The sequence below is a fragment of the Leptonychotes weddellii genome, chromosome 14, assembly GCF_054177405.1.
Source record: "Leptonychotes weddellii isolate Sample4059 chromosome 14, ASM5417740v2, whole genome shotgun sequence".
NCBI lineage: Eukaryota > Metazoa > Chordata > Mammalia > Carnivora > Phocidae > Leptonychotes > Leptonychotes weddellii.
This window is the reverse complement of record NC_138382.1, coordinates 15,199,993-15,220,892: the sequence shown is the minus strand read 5'-3', so window position 1 is coordinate 15,220,892 and position 20,900 is coordinate 15,199,993. Positions and strand designations below refer to the sequence as shown.

General features: G+C 40.9%; 1 protein-coding gene across 1 annotated transcript in view; it reads right to left on the bottom strand.

Moving 5' to 3' along the window:
- The window catches only part of PCSK5 (proprotein convertase subtilisin/kexin type 5), a 440,253-nt gene that overhangs the window by 130,592 nt on the left and 288,761 nt on the right, over positions 1-20,900 (bottom strand). The window contains exons 17-20 of the mRNA XM_081804067.1: positions 17,959-18,043; positions 13,557-13,654; positions 12,986-13,115; positions 12,448-12,563 (exon numbers count right to left, since the gene is read on the bottom strand). Coding sequence (XP_081660193.1) covers positions 12,448-12,563; positions 12,986-13,115; positions 13,557-13,654; positions 17,959-18,043 — 429 coding nt within the window. The remainder of the gene's footprint in view (positions 1-12,447; positions 12,564-12,985; positions 13,116-13,556; positions 13,655-17,958; positions 18,044-20,900) is intronic.

The window sequence follows — 20,900 nt, the reverse complement described above, 5'->3', positions numbered from 1 at the left end:
TGTCTGGGCCGGGGCTATTTCCTCCCTTGTCATTTACTTAGTTATTCTCCTATTTACTTATTCTTGGTTTATTCATCTGTTGACCAAAGAGTTATCAAATACTGACCTGATGATAGACATTCTGCTAGCTTTATGTGCTATAAGACATTTACAGACGTTGCCCCCCATAGAACAAACTTTGTAGTGAGCCTTACATATCTCAAATACTCCTACAATTAAGTAGATATGGGTAATTGATATGAAAGTAGAGTAGAGGCTTCCGTTAGAGCTTATAATAAGGAGATCTTCAGAAGATGAAGAAGTGACATTTTAAATTGAGGCCCAGATAATAAATAAATGTTAGCCAGGTATAGATGATTCGGAACGGGATAGCATTAAAGTAGGGGGAATGGCATGTCGGAAAGTTCTAAGGCAACAAAGCAGAAAAGAAAAATCAGGGAAAGTCAGTGTGGCTGGAAAATATGATGGGAGGGAGAGAATGACATGAGAAGAGTTTAGAGAAGTGGGATGGCTCAGATTGACCATGGCCTTGATGGCCATAGGAAGGTATTTCACCTTTATCCAAGGTGGAATGGGAAGCCGTGGGAGGGTTTTAAACAGTAGAGTCTCATGTGAGCTTTGAAGTTTTAAACAGAGCACTCTGGCTGCTGTGTGGAATAGATTAGAAGAAAGTAGGAACATGGGGAGTGTGGACACAAGAGGTGCATTAGATGAGGCTAGAAAGAAAGTTTTGCAATAGTCCAGGTGAGAAGTAGCTTCACCTAGAAGTAGCTTGATTAGGTTGGGGGCAGTAGAAGTGAAGGGCAGAAAATGAATCTGAAACATATTTTGGAGGTAGAGTTGTCTTGACTTGCTGATGGGGCAGATGTGGGGGTGGGGAGAGATGGTCAAGCTAATTCCTGGTTTCTGTCATGTTTGTGGCTCTTCTCATGACACAAGTCCGTTACAGATCATTTTCTTATACATAACAAAAAGTTTACATTTTCTGACTAGTTCAGGTGTTATGAGTCAGGTGGCAAGAAAGTCTTGTGTAATACCACCTGGAAGGAATTTGTTTTACCAGATTTGTCAGAGGAGCTCATGGAATTTGTATTATGTGATGACTTTAGCATTGCAATGTTTCACTGTGTTCCCCATATCTCCATTCTATTTCTCATTTCATCTGGGGCTAGAAAATGCAAATGATGGCTTCCCAGACAGAGAAAAATTAGCATGAAAGGAGGCATCACATCCTCATTTCTTAACAGCCTCTGCCTCATTTCCCTTAGGTCCATTCTAATTTCTTTTGCCCACATGGCCCACTGGTTGCTACTAATTCTCATGATGATATTGATATCCACTCCTGGCTTGGGTCACACAAAGTGCTATGTGACCATGTGTATAGTCTTGGGTAGAATGTTGCTCTATTCACAGGAGACAGCAGGGGCCCTAAACCAGACATCACCAATGAAAATATATAATCCTCATGTAAGCTCCATGGCCATAACCTGAAGGGGGTTTTGACAGACATCTTCTTTGGCTCTTGTATTTTTCCTGGAGACTCTGATATTGGATTGTCTGGGTTTAAATTAATCCCAGATCTTCCATTTATCAATGGGGTGCCTTAGGCATTTACCTCATCTGCTTTTCTACTTGTAAAAAGAGAAGAAAATCAGGCTATTGGTAGTAATTAGTGGAATAACCCATACAAAGCATTCAGCACAGAACTTAGGACATAGGAAGTACTCCATATGTGAAAGTTATTGGAGTTATTTTCATCATTAGGGAAGAAAGGTGCTAGGATATCACTTTCTTTCCTTTTGCTCTTCTCTGGTAATGATAATTTAGAGGGCAAAGTTTTTTGTTTTTGTTTTGTTTTGTTTTTTCTTAGAAGGAAAAGAGGATTCTGAGCAGGCCCTTGTCCCCAAGTACAGTCTTGCAAACCATGCCAAATCTGTTGCTCTGGGCACGGGCATCACAGTGAAAAGAAACTATGGGCTGCCTGCTTTCATGTGAGCTATTCTGACATCTGAGCTCTGCTTAGTCCCCTGTCCTTTTATTTAGCTGGCTCAATGTCGCTAGTCCTCTAGGGACTGAAGCAAATATGATCTCCTTAGCATTTTGTCTGAATGAATGCTTTCCAAATATGTTGGCAGGAGGCCATGAGTTGACTTGACGGGGTCCTTGAGTAAGTCATTTAGCCTCTCTGGAAAGAAGGCTGATGACTCTGTCAAGGAGATTGAAGGAGGGCAATAGCGCATCCATGGCTTTTATAAGTTGACCTCTGTGATCTTTCTATCCCCTCCCTCCAGCTGCCTACCCTGCCCACTCATTGCCATCTCTGTCCACAGACCCTTTCATGGTTTTGTGCCCTTGAACCTGTTCTCTCTCCAGAGAATCCTTCTTCAACATCCTCGCCTTCATTGACTTACAAATTCCTGCTTATCCTCCAAGACTCAGGTCAAATGTCATTTCTCACTTAAGCCTTTTTATTCATTCATTCTGCAAACACTTATCAAGCAAGGCACTGTGCTACACATACCAGCTAGAGCTGTGAGTAAGACAGACAAAGCCCCAGCTTTCACGGTGCTGATGTTCTAGTGGGAGAGACTGACAGTAAACAAGTAAATGAACCATAGAACGTCATGTTGTGAAAGTGCTATGAAAAGACCAGAAAAGGTGTGCAGGTGTGGGATGAGAGGTGGAGGGAGCTACTTTCCGAGGGAGCTATTTTTGAACTAAGACCTGCTGGATGAGGAGAAACCAGCCATGTGAAGAGCAGGGGTCTTGATGCATAAACATGTTGATTTTCTTTGAGGTGAACAAAAAGGAAGTTGTTAAGACTGGAGTAAGATTAGCAAGGGAGAAGGGGCATGAGAAGAGATGAGGAAAATCTCAGGTAAGGAGTTCAGACTTGATCCTGAGCAAATAGGAAGAAAGGGGAGAAATCTGATTTTGTGTTGGTTATAGCGCTCTGTTGTCCCTGTGGAGAGTGGATGGGACAAGACAGAAAAAGAAAGGGGAGAGAAGAAGGAAGCCCAGTTGGGAGGCTTCTGCAGTAGCCCTAGAGAGAGAGGATGACCCAGAATTGCAACTGTGGACCATTTACAGATTTATTGTGTAGGTGCGGTTAATGGGACTTGGCTAATGGATTGGATTTGGGGGCAAAAAAAGAATTACTAGGTTTTGGATTTGAGCAACTGGGTGGCTGGGTTGTAATACCATTCGTGGGGTGGGAGATATTTGGAGATAACATTTGGCGGATTGAGCAGTCTGAAATCTGTTTTGGACATGTTAATTTTGAGATGCCTGTTAGCTATCTGAAGGGAAATGTCCTGTAGCTATTTGGAACTATAGGTAGAAATCTTGAGGGAAGAGATCAGGAATATGTGTATATATAGTGTGTGTGTGTGTGTGTGTGTGTGTGTATGTATAAATTGCCCACCCCCGGCATGAATAGTGAATTTCTACCTCCTTTGCAGAGTTATATTAAGATCCCAACAGATCCTAGGTTCCCCTGGCTCTGTAGGTCCTACATCATGTCATACATATTAAAATTCACCTTTATCCTACATTAAATTTAATTATATGTGGTTCCTTAAGAGCTGAGTTGCAATTGACTAGTTTGACATGTTGCATTTTGTAGATGTTTAATTAAAATACCATCTGATTTTGCACATTTCAGAGGTAACGGTATTTTTAATGGAGCACGCTATTTTTGGAAGCCCTTAGAAAGCTCCTAGTGCAAGAGTAGGGAACGTTTAGCACTTAATTGGGAAAGTGCACTTGCTCAACTAAACTGCCCCATGATCTTTTTATGCCCTTTTAAAGGCACTTAAATAGCTTCATATTGCAATCATGTGTCTGTGCCCCCTATTAAACTATCAGCTTGTAGAGGGCAAGAAGGACCTCAGAGCCTGTATATGACAGGGACTTACTGTTCATGGAAACAATTAAGCTGAGCTTATAAAGAGAAAAAGCCAAGTCTAGCGATCTTGTGTCTTCTACCTGCAGTTAAGAAAGGACTCATAACCCCTGCCTTGCAGCACGTGTAATATGCACTTGTTTCCCCCCACCCCGGCATTCTTCAAAAGGAGGCAGTTTTGTGTAGAAGGTTGATGTTGTGGGCTCCATTCCCAACCATACCCTTTGCTAGCTGTGCATCTTGCAACAGGAAGTAATCTTCATAGGCCTCTGAGTTTCTGTGGGCCAAATGAAAGCCATTTTAGTAAAACTCGGTCCTCCTTAAAATGGTAGATTCTTAAAATCATGTATTATTTCCTAAAATAATAAAAAAAAAAAGATCCTACACTTTCAGCCTCAGGAAATGTTTCTGGGAATTTTTTCAAAGCGGGGAGGCAACATATCTTTTGTTGCCTGATATCTGGCTTTGAAAAAGCAACAATTGCCCCCCCACCCAAATTGCCTCATGTAGAGAGGAGACCTTGCAAGAAAATGCTTCAGTAATAAGACAAACATCCTTCTAAGTCCTTTGCAGTTAGAGTGGAAAGAGCTGCTTGCATTGCCAGGTCCCAGACTGGCCCTCTGAGACTTTGTGATGCTGCCCAACTGCAGCCTTCTTGCCCAAGAACTGACTCTCAGCCGGGTATTCACCTCTCACGATGAAGAGGAGACATGATTATATGCATTACAGCCCCACCTGTATGCCAAGTGTCTCCAACGAGCCACAGCGACATTAAGTCCAGCTTGGCTAGGCCCTGCTCAATTTTGTCAATGGCTCCAAAGTATTCTACTGAGAACTTCAGATTTTATGGGTTTGCAACAAAAATAACATTTGGACATGGCCGTCACCCAGAAGCAGGTTTATACTTTCTGTCGTTGACACATACTGATGTGGGGCCCAGGGCCCAGCTTGGGCCAGGTGAGGTCAAGCTGCAGCTGGCCTCTGAGTTCCCGCTACTATTTTGTGTTAGAGGATGGAAGGAAGGAGTGTTGAGCTGGCCAGGCCATAGTTTAATGTTGTGTCCAATTTTCTCCAAATTCATCAAGCTGCTGTCTGTCATTTCTCTTTGCATGAAGCTGAAGGGTGATATGAAAAGAGTTAAGAATACATGCCTACTTATATTTTCACTGCCTGATATTCACTTGCACACAGTTGGCAGGTTCCTCAAAATGAAGAGTAGAGTGTTGAGTGGAAAACAGGGAGTCCGATAGAAGAGATCAGCAGCATGATGAGAAGCCCCTAACACTGGGGTGAAAAGTGAGGCAAATCTGATCCATCCACAGTTGGACACTGGTGATTAGCAAGGTCTGCCACAGGTGTGGGGGCTGAGGATGGGCACACTACTCATCTTTTGTAGATCCTTCCTGACTAATCCATTAAATGTTGCATCACTATTCTTTGTAGCAATTAGATTAAACCATTAAAACAATTGACTTACTTCCCTAAACCATCTCTTCTTTAGCAAGTTCACTGGTAATGTTCCTTCTGCTCTTGTCCCATCTACTTAGTTAAGCCTCAGCCCCTTAGCTCCAGAACCAATCCTAGTTCCACTTACTCTAGGAAACTTGCCTTGACCAGTTCAATTCAAAGGAATTTCTGCTGGTCTGAACCTAACAACTTAGTGTCCGATTCATTTGAGATTTAGAATTCACTAATGTTAATTGTCTTACTGTTAAACCTTATTTTTATTATTCTGTCTGGTTATGTAATCCCAGTCAATCTATTTCAAGCCCATCTGCTTCATCATTCTTGTTTGTAAACAGAAGGTAATGATAATTTGTAAACAGAGCGTACTTCTGCTTTAGAATTTTTTTGTGAGAATTAGGAGAATTTACATTAGTGTGCGTATACTCTATATTCCCACATTGTGCGGTACATAGTAAGTGCTCAATAAAATTAGTCGCCCCACCCAATCCTCATAATAGGATTTCATGACAGTGGAGGCACTCGTTTACACCATTTTGTATCCCTAGATCTTTAAACCTAACTGGAGTTCAATTTGGATGTTGTTCTCACTGATTTCTCATTTCTCTTCCCAAAAGGCAGGGCGTTGGACCTTCAGAACTAGCGCCTGCATCTCACGCAGGGTTCACGGAGATCTATAATCCATGGTGGGTCTTTGCCAACTACACAGTCCCCCCACTGTGGCATGTACTAGAGATTTAGTTTAGACAAAGTTACCTTCTAGGCACCCGGGGCTACAGCCACTGTCAATTTTACACAGGACATCAGCAAATTGAACAAAGTCTTCTCCCCTTTCAACAGCTTTCACCAGCCCCCACCAGCTCATGCACAGTCCCTTGGTCCCCACCCCTCCATACACCCACTAGTGAGTGTGCACCTGTCCGTATCCCAGGGGAAGCCCAGGGAAAGAGCCCAGATGGCCCAGACCCTGGTGCCGGCATCTGCACAACTTGCTAACCAGTGTGCCAAGCTTTTACAGACTTGTTTTTTTTTCACTTGCTTTCTAAAAATGGGATATAAGCTTCGTTCAGGACCAAGTCTAAACTCTTCCTTTCTCATACTGCTGTTACTTTGTCTCTCCTTTACAACTTCTTCCTCTGCTCACCCTTTCCTTTCCAACTTAATTCAGATGCTCTATTCACTTCCATCCTTTCCTTTGTATTCAGCTTCTAGGTGGAAACAGAAGTTTCTCCTTCTCTCACCCTTTCAGAGATATTTCCACGGGGGTATGAACAGATCAGATAAACAGGAACTTAGGTTAATTTAATAGAAAAAATAAAATATGGAATAACATTGCTTTTGGCCAGTATCAATTACAACCATTCTACTATATTTTACAAAAAAACAACTGAACATTTTACACATGTACAGTATTTTTCAGTAAAAGTGGATTTGGATTTAACAGTGGATCACTAGTTAAAAATAAAGACAAAAGAAAACAGAAGATAGGACTTTTGTCTCTAGAAGGTTAGAGCATTTGTTAATTCTCCAAACTTTGTACTATCCATTACATATATCTCATTATGAATATATATATTTATACATAATATATAACATTAACTTAAACTTTGAAAGCATTATGTCCTAGTTAATAATATTCTGTAGATGAACGAGGCAGTAACACACGAGTAGTTAAACCAGTATTTCCATGATGTGCGCTTGCATGGTCAGTGGGAAATGGAACACACATTGGTGGACCCCAGTGAATTTGGCTGTCATATTGATGGTTATTTGTCTAAGAACACAGATACCATTTTTATCTTTCCTATCATAGTAACTTTGTGCCTCAAATAGTACGGGCTGGTTCAGTCAAATGGATTCCTTTGCAGGCAAATCTGGTTTTGCCATCTGCTTGACCTTGCTTTAGGCTTGCGCTTACATTTGTCCATTTAGAGATTGTGCCTTTAAATGTGAGACTCTATCTGCCGTCCCCTGTATTAACTTACTTTCCTCAGATCAGGAGGACCTGCACTGTTAGGAAAATGCAAGTCGCTCAGCAAAATCAGTTGAGTCCCTAGTTACTTATGAATCATTATGTGACTCAGTATTACTATAATGCTATTAAAGAGGGTCATTAGACTGTAATTATTCACCTTAGGTCAGACATTAACTTTGATGTCTAGGAATGAATATTTTCAAGGTAGGCTTTTTCCTAGCTTGTTGTCTGAGTGGGGATCTTAGCATCCACGTCCCAGCTCCTTCTCCCAAATAATCTATATTGATATCATCCCTGTTCTCAGCTGTGAGGCCAGTGACATCTTGGAAGTGAGGCTCTCAAAGCATCAAGTCTACTTGATGTGGCTGGTCACTCCCAAAGCAAATGAGGTCACCAATGGAGCTTTGATATAAAAAATGAAGAAACTTGATATGAGTCTATCCTCCCCTAAATAGAGAAACTCAGAATTGGTAAAAAGATCTATCAGGCATCATTTCTAACCACTGACTCAAAATAGTTTTCACATAATTCAGTCTGCTAGGTTCCAGGATGTAGTTAAGAGTCGTAGAAAACCGGTGAGGATAATTCCAAGAAAACAGACGATCTCATTGACATCCAGTGGACAGATGTTATCATAGCACGGTTATAGAGGGACAGAGGAATGGGAAATAACAGAACCAGGAGGGTACAATCATGCCACCCATCTTCCATTTCCAGTTTTATTTTCTGAAAATGACAAAATGATAAAACTTCTAATAAGCACCATTGAAAAACGTTGCCCGGCCAACTTGGGCACGAGCTTAAATATTATTTAAATAATTCCATTTCTTAAAAAATACAGGACCTTTTAGAAACTTTTGACTCCAGGAAGAAATTTCCTGCATCATATCCAAAATGCTTCCCATCACAACAAATGGAATTTCTGATGGCCTTTAAAAAAAAAATGCTATGGGGATAATGGCCATATAGCACCAGGAGATCATGCAGGGTCTACAAAGTGAACATTCCAGATTTCAGGGGAGCTGGATCAGTCCCAGCTATTTTGTGTAACTTTGCATTCTGTCGGTCACCAATTTGACTATGCAGAGTGATCCCATTTGACCAGCTGTGTGTAAAATAACCCAATCTGCAAAGCCAAAGCCAGTAGCAGCAAGTCTATCTGATGAAACCAGTGGAGCAGACTTATCAAGTGAGTATAATGCCAAAACCAGCACATAATGCATGAAGTAAATTATGTGTGGAAAGGATCAATGTTCAACTGTGAAAAACTAAGACAAACGACACTGAATACAACTCTGCGGGATGTTCTTAATGCCCTTAGGTCCACTTTTCTGCCATTTCCCCCAACGGTGGACTCAAGCATGAAAAATGACAGATGCAAGAGCTTTCTCTTTGATTTTGACCTATGTCTGCTCTTGTGATGTTTTCAAAAGGTATTTTTAGGCGTCTCAAAGGGGAAACAAGCAAGTAAATGCAAAGGGGAAAAAAATGGACCTTCAAAACCAGGGCAGGAAATCAAATCATTACTTTAACGTCAAATTTTGGCATCAAATGCTTTGGTCATACAATACTGTCTCTGTGGTTCTGGCTGTTTAGCACTAAACACCCAGTTATAAAAGGTAGGCTTGTTGTAGGTTTATTTTTTTTTTTTTCCATTTAAGTTCTGACAAAACAGTTCACCATCTCCCTGCACAAATTTGAGAGAGAGAGAAAAAGAGAGCAAAAAAGAGAGAGGTGGCTTGCTTTTTTTTTTTTTTTTGCTTTTTTTTTTTTCTTTTTAATAATAATATGGAGTAATCTATAAGTCTACAGGAACAGAGAAATCTAAGATGGCCGCTCAGCCTTGGAATGTACATGTTTTGCAGCAAAGTTGTTGAAGAACCTTCCTCTGGCACAGATTGTTCTTTTTCACTAGCATACAGAAGCCTCCTTCCGCCCAGGACTCTTCCGTTGCTTTTCCAGGAAGTCAGCAAGACAGAGGGGGAGTTGAGGACGAGAGCAGCATGATGTACACGCGGAAGAAGGTTTTGATTGGCCAGAGAGGCAGATGGGGGGATTGGAAGAGCTCAATGAGGAGCAGTCAACAAGGAGGAATTTGGGTCCAGCCAAAGGGATTTCAGTCAACAGCATTGTTTTTTTCAAGGAGAGAGATTGCGGTCCAGTGGTGAATGGGATTGATGTCCATTTATGAAAGGGAAAAAAAGGATTCGAAAAAAGAATTAGAAATCAATAATAATATAAGCAAGGAATTTGTCTTCTCAGAATTACCTAGAGCAGAGAGTATATAGTCATTTATACTATATTTCATTGAGTCCAAGACACTGGATTTAAGATGCACCATTATTTTAAGTATTAAGAAAAAACATGCTTCATGCGTCTTATTACATGGTGACCCAGGAGTCTCCTTAATTAGAATATTAATTTTATGCTTATTTGGAAATAGTAGTTAAATATTAGTTCTATAACAGGCTGTTTTGTTTCTGTGCTTATACAAAAACTCTTCCTTTGAATATTAAACAATTAGCTTTTGCAGCCATTTCAAACTACAGTTAAATTCAACACAGGAAGTGGTAACCATGTGTCCAACTCTGTGACAAAGTCACAGGCAATGACAGCTCTGTCGCATCAACCTATTGGACAGAAGTGGTTGTAAGCTGCCATAAATTATAAGATGCATCTGACTTCAGGGATGTTAAAATGTAAAAAAAGTATGTCTTAGAATCATTGAAATATGACAGTTGAAAGAATAAATCACACACCCATAAATGCAATCAATATGTGATGTGAAAAGCCTGGTGGAGCCATCAGTGATCTTATTATTTAGCTGACCTAAGGTGGGCTCATTACAAATCACGATTCTTCATTTTCTACTCTTGCCCACAATTCGGGACACCCCATTTCTACCAAAGTGTGCCATCTGGCGTAACTTATCCCAAGTTTACCATGGTTTAGAGAAGGCAGTTAAAGCATCACAAACATGGCCATGCCTGGCACCAAGTGCTGTTGGGTGAAATTTCAAGTGACTGTGGATCTTCTGAGTCTAGAAAATCTTCCTCTGTTTCCTGTCACCAGCTTAAAAATTATGGTCAGATCCAGCTATGGGGGAACCATGTTTTTAAGTAGAAAGTGATACTTACATGGTCCCTGGAGTGCCATCACCCCAACCCTCTATCCCCGTGTTGTGTGGTGAGAACACAGAGCCTGAGTGGGTCTGGCACATCCTTGCTAAACCAATCCTACAGCCAAGTAGCCATGAAGATGCAAAGTCACCTATGATGCTCTGTGGAAATGAGACCATAGATGATGCTCTACACATGTCATCATGTGCCCTGTTCTTTCAGATGTCTTTTTGAAATTCCTCATAGGAAGTTTTAGAATAACCATACAAGGTCAATGGTATTAGCCTCCTCATTTTTACAGATGAGGGAAGTGAGACCCAGAGAAGTTTATCACCTGCCCAAGACCTGGAGCCCAGCAAGGAACAACAGTATTCTGATTCCTGAATCCATATTCTCACAACCAAAGCACTGTTCTACCTCTTGTGAAATTTCTAGGAGAGGGCCCATTCCAAGGAAGGCAGAGAATAAACCAAAGGAAGTCCCTTGTCCAGGAAGACTGTTCCAAGTGCACTTTTTTATTATTCTATTTTCATAACAGTCCAAAGATATTTAAAAATAACAATGGTTCGAAATGATTTCTTTCTAGGTCACTGAGATGCATGTCTGCATAAAGTTTAGGCTCAAATTTTAGGGCTCCCTCTGTGTGAATTATACCGAGAGTCAAAATTCACAACGTGTTAAAGTTGGAATAATTTAATTTCATTCATTTATAAATGGGGAAGCTGAGGCTAGAAAACTGGGAGAACTTGGCATTTGCCAAGTTGTCAGGAGGAATGGAGTAAGGCAGAGATTCCCAAATCTGGATGCACATTAGAAACACTTGAGAAGTTTCTAAAAATATCCATGCTTAGATAGCACCCCAAGACCAATTTACCATGAATCTTTGGAGAAAGTGTGCGGTCCTGGCATTTTGGTTGAGAACCATGTGTGCGAAGAAAAGAAAAATGGACCAACATTTAGTAGTCGTAAGTTCTACACTTAGGTCTATCGTTAATTCCTTGCCTCTCAGGTTTAATGAAAGATTCAGATAGCATCTGATTACAATTTACTTACCAAAAATTTAAATAATCTAAATAAAACAAGTGGCAATAAACTGGCATCTTCACATGATAGAATTTTATGCTGTAATTAAAAATGAAGTTTCTGAGGACTTTGTAAACATAGGATGATGTTTACGTCTAATGTTTAGTACAAAAAGCAGGATACAAACCTCCATGTACATGGTATTTAAAAAATCTGGGCAAAAGTACAGACGGCAAAAGATGGGAAAGAAACACATGAAAAAACTAACTGGAAAAGGTTGCCTATTCTATTCCAAGTATATGACGTTCTGGAAAAGGTAAATCTATGAAGACAAAAAAAATTAGTAGGTTCTGTGGCTAGGGGGGAGGGAGGGAGGAAGGGAAGAGCACAGAGGATTTTTAGGGCAGTGAAAGTGTCCTGTATGATTATTACAATGGTGGATACGTATCCCCATTCATTCATTCATTCATTCAAACTCCTAGAATGTATACCACCAAGAGGGAACCCTAATGTGAACCATGGGTTTGGGTGATAATGGTGTGTCAGTGAAGGTTCGCTGATTATAACAAATGTAACTAGTCTGGTGTAGGAGGCTAATTGGCAGGGGGGGAGGGGTGTGTGTGTGTGTTTTGCTGGGCGGCAGTTGGCATATATAGGATCTCTCTGTACTTTCTGCTTAATTTTGCTGTGAACCCAAAACTCTAAAGTTTAAAAAAACATAACTGGTGCCATCTCGGTCAATGGAACCATAGGTGGTTTACTTCTTCTTTTAACTTAAAAAAAAAAAATAAACCCAAACCAAAACCCATTGAGGGTGTGAGTTCAAGATGAATGAATGCCAACGAGATATTGGGCATGTTCTATCTGACTCAGGCTTGATAGTTTATGTGGAAATATATTTGATCTCAACATAAAAAGAGGACCCTGTGTTCAGAGGATCAAAATGAAGAGTTTGTACTCACCGTCCTTGCAGATGGCGCCCATCTGACACGTCCCTAAGTCTAAGAGATAGCCGCTGAGGCAGCTCGTGCAGTTCTTGAACCCCGGACCATTGCATGTCAAACAGGTAGCATCACATCTATGGGGAAAATGTACAGTTCATGCTTTCACACATCAGGCGCAAGAAAAGATGTTTGCTATCAGCCTCTTAAGGACGTTTGAAACTTAATTCCCCCTTTGAAGACGACACAGAAAACTCTTCTTACCATAATTGCTACCTTTAACAGCATTAAAGAAAGCCCAGCGGGTAGACTGATTTTAAATGGGAGAACGCATTGTACTTGAAACTGAAATACTACTTTCAAGGTTTTCAAGTGCTCCTGAGACAAAAACAAAAAAGTATTCAAGAGAAGTTGGGTGAAAGCAGCAGGGCAGGTTTCTGTTTTCAGCTTTCTGATTTGGAAACGTAGGTCATCATTAATAATTGTTTTGTTTTATGGAGGCAGTCAAATAAGGAAGCCAGTGATCACGAGCTACGGCTGGAGGGGCGGATCCACTTACTTTTTGCAGGATTTGTATCCGTTCTCTGAAGAGTGGTCAAAGTAGTAGCTGAGACTGCAGCTCTGCACGCATCTCCCATCCTCCATGAAGTAGCCTTCCGTGCAGTTAATACACCCGTCAGCGCCCGGCCCTGAAAGCAAGGCAAATGCGGGAAACAGAAACAAAATCTCAGAAGAGCTTGCACGATGGGCTGCTTCTTGCGTAGTTGGTGAAAAGGGCATGAATAGGTTGTCATGTTAAGAGTCACAATTTCATATTTGTGCTTTCTCTTACGTTCTGTGGGGAAAAAAACCCGCCCCCATTTTAAATTGAACCCATTTGCCAAAACCATCACATCTCTTTGGAAAGAGGAGGGGATCTCATTGGGATGTTTCAGTGTCGCCATAGGGACAAGAATGCCCATGGCTGACTTTCTCTGAGAATCCATACAGGAGTGCGGGAAGAGAATGAGGTTTCTCCAGCATTTACTTTAACCATCTCCGGGGTGTCTGGAGGAGTGATGGCTAGCCACAAGTCAACAACCAGCAAACCAGAGCCAGAGAATAGACAGTAGGACTGGGGGACAAGGTACCAGCGCAGGTGGCACAGAAGCGGTGACAGGGCTGACAGTCCTGGCCATTGAAGTACTGCCCGTCCTCACAGGTGATGGAGCAGCGGGATCCCTGCAGGCTGAAGACAGAAACACAGATGCCGTGATCAAGGCAAAGAGGTCATAGCTCCCCAGCTCCATACGCAACAAATAGAGCGTCTCCCAGAGACCCGTGGTTTGGCAAAGCTTCAAAGCGGGGGGAAATCGTCCCGTACCCCTTCTTTTTTCCTTCCCCGATGCCTATCCTGCTTCTCTGCCCCTATGATCATGTCTGTAGCCGTATGCGTGCTGCAAGCTTCGTGGACCTTCTTCGCTCTGCACCTTACCCACCCAGGTGTTCCTGAAAGTATCTTACTGACAAAACTCATGACCTAACAGTACGTCTGACAACTCTGATAACCAGCCCTACGACATAATAAATTTAAGAGTTGTTTTGTAATTATAAAATGTAGTAGGAACACAGGGTAACGAGTTACAACTGAATAAAGGGCACGGTCATCTCTGGCCCGCCCACACTCCCAGGAGTACGTCCTTTTGTTCTTATTTCTGGTTTTAGTTCTACTGGTTCCCATCAGAACCACACAGTTGCCTCTATTTCCTGATTTATTTTAAATGCTAATGAATAATTTCATAAAATGACCTGCCTATACAGCTGATTCCCCAAACACCCCAACTTTTCTTAATCATATGATTGTTTCCAGGTGTTCTCTCTACCATACTTTCTCTATTTGGCACTCTTGGTATCGATTATAGTTGCCAGAATGTTGAATGAGGAATGCATATTTTTTCTTTCTTTTTTTTTTTTAAAGATTTTATTTATTTATTAGAGAGAGAGAGAGAGCGAGAGCAGGAACACAAGCAGGGGGAGTGGGAGAGGGAGAAGCAGGCTTCCTGCTGAGCAGGGAGCCCGATGTGGGGCTCGATCCCAGGACCCTGGGATCATGACCTGAGCCGAAGGCAGACGTTTAATGACTGAGCCACCCAGGCGCCCTCTCCTTTCTAATATCTATCAATTATGATAGCTTTCATAGTGTATAAAACAATTCTTAAAATTAAAAACCCACAGAATTTAGGACCTTTAATCTACAAATACTGCTCACTATTGGAACAATAGATTAGCACCTGTAATCCTATGTCACCAAGTAGAAGATACTACAAGATGGGTCTCTAAGCAACAGGGTCAAATGGTTTTTATTCTCTTAGACTCTTTATATTGCTCCAAGTCACATCTTAGTTGACTGTGCTTTGTATTTGATCACACTAACTTGGAAAAGTAAAATTTATTTTTCCCTATTGGAAAGAACAAAAACAGATAAAAACGGATCCCAAACAGTCCTGTTAACGTTGTAATCCACTTCCTTCCAGTATTTTACGTGTATGTATTTCTCTTGTTCTTAGCCACTCTTTAAAAATGTATAGGTCTCTTGAGGCAAACTGGTCAACCCTCAAAGCCTCTAAGGAAAAGGTAAGCAGTCTCAAGGAGACAGAAGGCAGCTTAACTGAAGGTGTATTCCATTCACAGACTTGAGTGGCCAGGGAGTGATGTCATTTAAAAAGCCAATAAAAGAAAATCCCTTCCCTTTCCTTAGAACTGGAAAAAAGGACATTGCATCAAATGGATCCTTTTGTGGGAGGAAAGTTTTTTGGTGGTCCTATTATCAGAGTTAAAATAAAAAGAAACTGCCTCATTTTTCTAGTACAGGGCATTCCTTCTGAGGTGGGCATGTGTTGAGCATGAGACCGAGGCTGCGCTGTGTGAGGAGGCAATGAATGTAAGTGGGTCGTGCAACAGGGAGCAGGCACTGTGTACACCCTGAAGCCTTCTGCTGCTTCCAAAATAGAGTGGTGGCGTGGCTAACACCTGGTATGGTGGACACCTGGATTCTGTCTGTGATCAGTTGGCTGGGTTGGAACTGTGCTGTCCCACATAGTTCAGCACCCGTGGCTCCCGAGCACTTAAAATGTGGTTAGTGTGGCCCAGGAATGGAATTTTAAACTTTAGTTTGAACTTCAGTCTAAATTTTACAAATTGGCCCTTGGTTCAGTTACTGGCAAAATGCTGAGTAAGTTTAGAACCAACCTGGCTATATAAAATCTACTTCGACTAAATTTTGTAAAATGCAAGTACAGATCAAGTATTTCTCATAAAAGCTTACTGTCCAAGTTGAGATGTGCAATGTGCTTTCTGGGCTAAAATGTACACCAGATTTCGAAGACTTGGTGTAACAACAACAAAGAATGTAAAACATCTCGCTAGGTCTTTTATATTGATGATATTTTGAAATGAAAATATTTTGGATATATTTGGTTAATATTTTTTTAAATTCTACCCATATCTTTTTACTTTCTTTAATGTGGCTACTGGCATGTTTAAAATAAAATGAACATATAGGACTCTCATATTTCTTTTGGAGAGTGCTGGTTAACGTACTCTGTGAAATGTTCCCTAAGAAACACAGTTGACTTAACTCTTCAACAACATGGGTTTGAACTGCATGAGCCCACTTCTAAGTGGATTTTTTTCGATAAATAAAATACAGTACTCTAAATGTATTTTCTTTATACTTTTCCTAACATTTTCTCTTCTCTAGGTTTACTTTATTGTAAGAATACAGTATAGAATACATATAACACAAAATGTGTTAATTGACTGTTATTTGTAAGATTTCCGGTCAACAGTAGTAATTGGTAGTTACATAGTTAAGAGTAACTTACGGAGTTAAAAGTTATATGCGATTTTCAACTGTATGAGGTTGCGGCCCCTAATCCCTGAGTTGTGCAAGGGTCAATTGTATAGAAAATATCGTAAATAATCTTTTATTTCTCATGGACAAATTGTGTGTCTGATATTGGAATAAGTACTTTCTAAATGTTATCACAGTTGATCCTTTTCATAATTCAGCAATGTAGGGGTTATTATCTCATTGTATAGATGACAAAACTGAAGTTCAGAGTGGCTCAGTGACTTGACCAGGATCCCACAGCTGATTAATAGAAGAGGGTTTGAGCCCACATCTATCTTGTCTCCCTTCTTTTTATTATCCCAATCTGCTCCTTGTCCAAAAAGAATGAGGGGGCTGACTAGACTGATATTTATCAAGACTGGAAGTCTGGAGATGGAGGGTGCTTAAGCAAATTCATAGTGAATGCATTTATGAAAAAAACCCACAGATAAAAAAATATATTAGAACATCATTTTCATTTATTATTATCTTTTTTAAAGATTTTACCCATTTATTTGACAGAGAGAGACACAGCAAGAGAGGGAACACAAGCAGGGGGAGTGGGAGAGGGAGAAGCAGGCTTCCCGCGGAGCAGGGAGCCCGATGCGGGGCTCGATCCCAGGATCCCAGGACTCTGGGATCGTGACCTGAGCCGAAGGCAGACGCTTAACGACTGAGCCACCCAGGCGCCCCAGAACATCATTTTCATTTAGATTAAGATTTTATTTATTTGAGACAGAGAGAGAGAGAGCAAGAAAGTGAGCATGAGTGGGGGGAGGGGCAGAGGGAGAGGGAGAAGCAGACTCCCCTGGCTCAATCCCAGGACCCCGAGGTCATGACCTGAGCTGAAGGCAGATGCTTAGTTGACTGAGCCACCCATGTGCTCCGATGTTCTGATATTAATTAATATGAAGAATCACCTGCCTGGAGCCTGTTGAGTTCACTTCTCCAATTAAAGGTGGAAACAGAGGTGTTCTCAATACTTAAAAAGATTTGAGTGCTGCAGATTTGTGGCTCTCTGTAAACTCAGGGTCCAACTCCTTACCCAACGGAGGATGGTCTGACCTTCTCTGTGGATATCAGAAGGCTACCTAGTTCATTTGAGCTGTGTCTTGTTCTTTTGCAGAATCTATCAGCTATCTGGCTTTAGCAATGAGCAAGTCATCCAGTCAAGAAAAACATCTCCAGGTGTTAAATCTATGAGCATACCAGAGCATAATGGAACCAAGCCTGAGGTACTTAAGATAAGAGAATGACTGGCTATATGGAGAGAAATAATAACGATAAGGGAAGAGTTTCCGACCATCAAAGGAATGAATCAGGAGGAATAAATATAATTCATTGGTATTACCTACACAGTAATCCTTGACAGGGGCACTGCGCTGGTCAAAAAGCACTGAGAAAGCTTCTCAAATAGCCATTTTTATTTACGTGTATCAGGGCCATCTTTTCTGAAGAGAATTTCATTTGGTTTATAAGCCTCCCTTAGCCAAGATGGCATTCAATTTTTCACATACAATGGTAAAGATAATGCAAACAGCAATCAAGTGTTTGGGAGTCAAATCAAGGGTGATGGTAAGAAGATTATTTATTTACATATTTTATTTATATTGAGACGCTCCTTGGGCTGTGTGACTTGAAAAGATCCTTCACTCTCTTACCTTAACCCATCCCTACATTCTGTACAGTTGTGGAATTCAGTACATGTCTTGCAGTTTTCACTGCATTTCCGGCAAAGACTTTTCTCTGTTAAAAAACAAACAAACAAACAAATGTAACAAGGTTATAAATCAGTTGGTCAGTTGGATTCCATAAAATGTGGAGACATTCTAACGTTTGCTAATGTACACGATAGTACACATACATGGCCTTGAGTAGACTATTTCGTGAACAGCCCCGTATCAAACATTTGCTATCACTTTTCAGCAAAGTGAACAGCGGTAGGAACCTGCAGTGATGGGAAATGCCTGATATCTACCATTTTGCAGACAAGGGAACCACAGCCCATTTAACTCTTAGTCGAATAGCTGATTGGCTCTTTCCCCTCTTCTTTTTCTCTCTCCCAAGGGGGGTTATCTAACTTCCGACAATGACAATCCCACTAATGAAGATGCTGGGGCAACGCCCGGATGTAAGGGCGTAAGCAGTGCTTGGGGCTGTGGAATGGAAAGGTGGGCCCCCACGCTCACTCTGATGAATGCGGCCAGAAAAGGGAATCTGCATTTATGATGGCAGGGTAAGGGTTGATGATGTGTTTCTTGTATTGTCTAGAATAGTGTCGCATACTTTACAGTGGCTGTGACATTGATATGTTATTATAGTTTAGATATGTCTGTATTCTGGAGAGTAGAAATATATGGATTAAAACAAATATACCATGAATATGGTTTTCCTGTTTAATACCAAAGACTGATCCCCATTGGAAAAAAATGGCAAATGCATGCTTACTCTATAGTGAAAAACGGTGATTTGTTACATTAACTTAAGGCCTTTTACCTGAGGCAAAATTCTTCTGGAGACTCGATACCTTCTCTGAGATGCAACTGGATTATAACCATATATATGTGTAGGATTGAATAAGCTTTGTTCATAGGCTTCTTTTCCTCCATCTACTCTTTAAATTTTGGTGTTCTTCAAGGTTCCATAGAGGAACACTGCTTTAATGGATTCCTATAGGGACCTCTTGAAGGTCCACTTCCTTTCTCAAGTCTGAGCACCACCCCCCACCATGAAATATGAAGTCCTTTATAATCTTATGGCAGTCTTCACATGGTCCCCTCCTCACTCTGCCGTTGAGACTCCTGGACATGCCATAGGATCTGAAGTCCAAGGAGCTAGATTTGAATTCTGCTTTTAGCATTTCCAGTGGGCAAGTTCAGGGTCTCTGTTCTCCGTTCAATAGATATTTCAGTGATGCCAACCTCTCAGTTTGTCTTGAGGGGATAGGTTTCCCTTGAGGGGAACTATATGAGCTTGAAAGCACTGTAAATGTGTCAGCAGTAATTATTACTAGTCATGATTATATCTGATCACTATGTTTTCAGGAGGAAGATATAACAAAAGTCAGTTACATGAAGGAGAGAGAGGCAGAGACCACTCATATCAGCAAAGCCATTGTTTGAACAGCCTGCCTTCCCTACATACCTCCCAGGCTCTGGGGAAACAACTGAGTCTCAATTATCTTGATCCTGTTATATACCATCTCGAACCAAATTTCTTTTCCGAGATCCAGCCTTCTTGATAGAATTTTGAATTTTTTCTTCAAGAAATACTGCTTATTTCTGGGGATCCCTCAGACTCCCCTCCCCCACTCTTATTTTTCCTTTCTCTATCAGGGTGTAGCTCATGTTCCAAATTTGGGAGAAAAAGGGACTACAAGGAAATCCTACCACAGTTCTATAGGGTAAGCTGAGACTCCATCTGCCTCGTGGAGAAATGCCTGCCTTTGAGTCAAGGGACTTGGACTTCTTAAGAAGCAACAGTATCCACTTCAAAATTCTTGCCTGATTTCCGAAAAACAACTCTTGTTCATTTAAACTTGGGTTTTCTTCTTTCTTAGGTTGTGCAGAAACTGGAGATAATCAGTGTCATCATGTATCATGGTGTGACACACTTGTTAATTACCGAGAATTCAGAAATAAAGGAAAAGGGCGCTACCAGAGCACTAACAGGTAGGAATGCCCAAGGATTACTTAATTCTCCAGGGGATGTACCTTTGTCTGTTTCCTAATGACGACTGATTAGGGCCCAAACTCCGCGAAGTGACGTGTTCATTTATAGATTTTTGTTTGGTACAGTTGCAAAGGATTTCTGTGTGGAAAAAGCCCCCCAAATTCAATTTGTATTGCCATGTAGGAAATTATTCATTTCTTAATTGAAGTATACATAACAATGTTATATTAGTTGGAGATATAGAATATATTGATTTAATGATTCTATATATTACTCAGCGTTGACCACAGTAACTGCAGTCCCCATCTGTCACCATGCAATGGTATTACAGTGTTATGGACGATAGTCCCTAGCTGTACTTTTCATCTCTGCTACTTCCTTATTTCATAACTGGAAGTCTGTACCTCCCCTTTATCTTTTTTGCCCATCCCTCCACCCACCTCTGCTCTGGCCACCACCAGTTGTTCTCTGTATTTTAAGAGTCTGTTTATTTTTTGTGTGTTTGTTAGCTTCCACATACAAGTGAAATCCTGTGGTATTTGTCTTTCTCAGTCTGATTTATTTCACTTAGCATAATACCCTATAGCTCCATCCATGTAGGCACAAATGGCAAGATCTCACTCCTTTATATGGCTGGGTAATATTCCACTGTGTGTGTGTGTATGCCACATCTTTTTCTTTTACAAGTTTTTAATTCCAATATAGTTAATATACAATGTTACATTAGTTTCAGGTGTTTAATATAGTGATTCAGCACTTCTTTATATCATCCAGTGCTCATCATGACAAGTGTACTCCTTAATCCCCATCACTGGTTTCACTCACCCTCCCACCTCCGTCCCCTCTGGTAACTATCACTTTGCTCTCTATAGTTAAGAGTCTGCTTCTTGGTTTGTCTCTTTGTCCTTTGATCATTTGTTTTGTTTTTAAA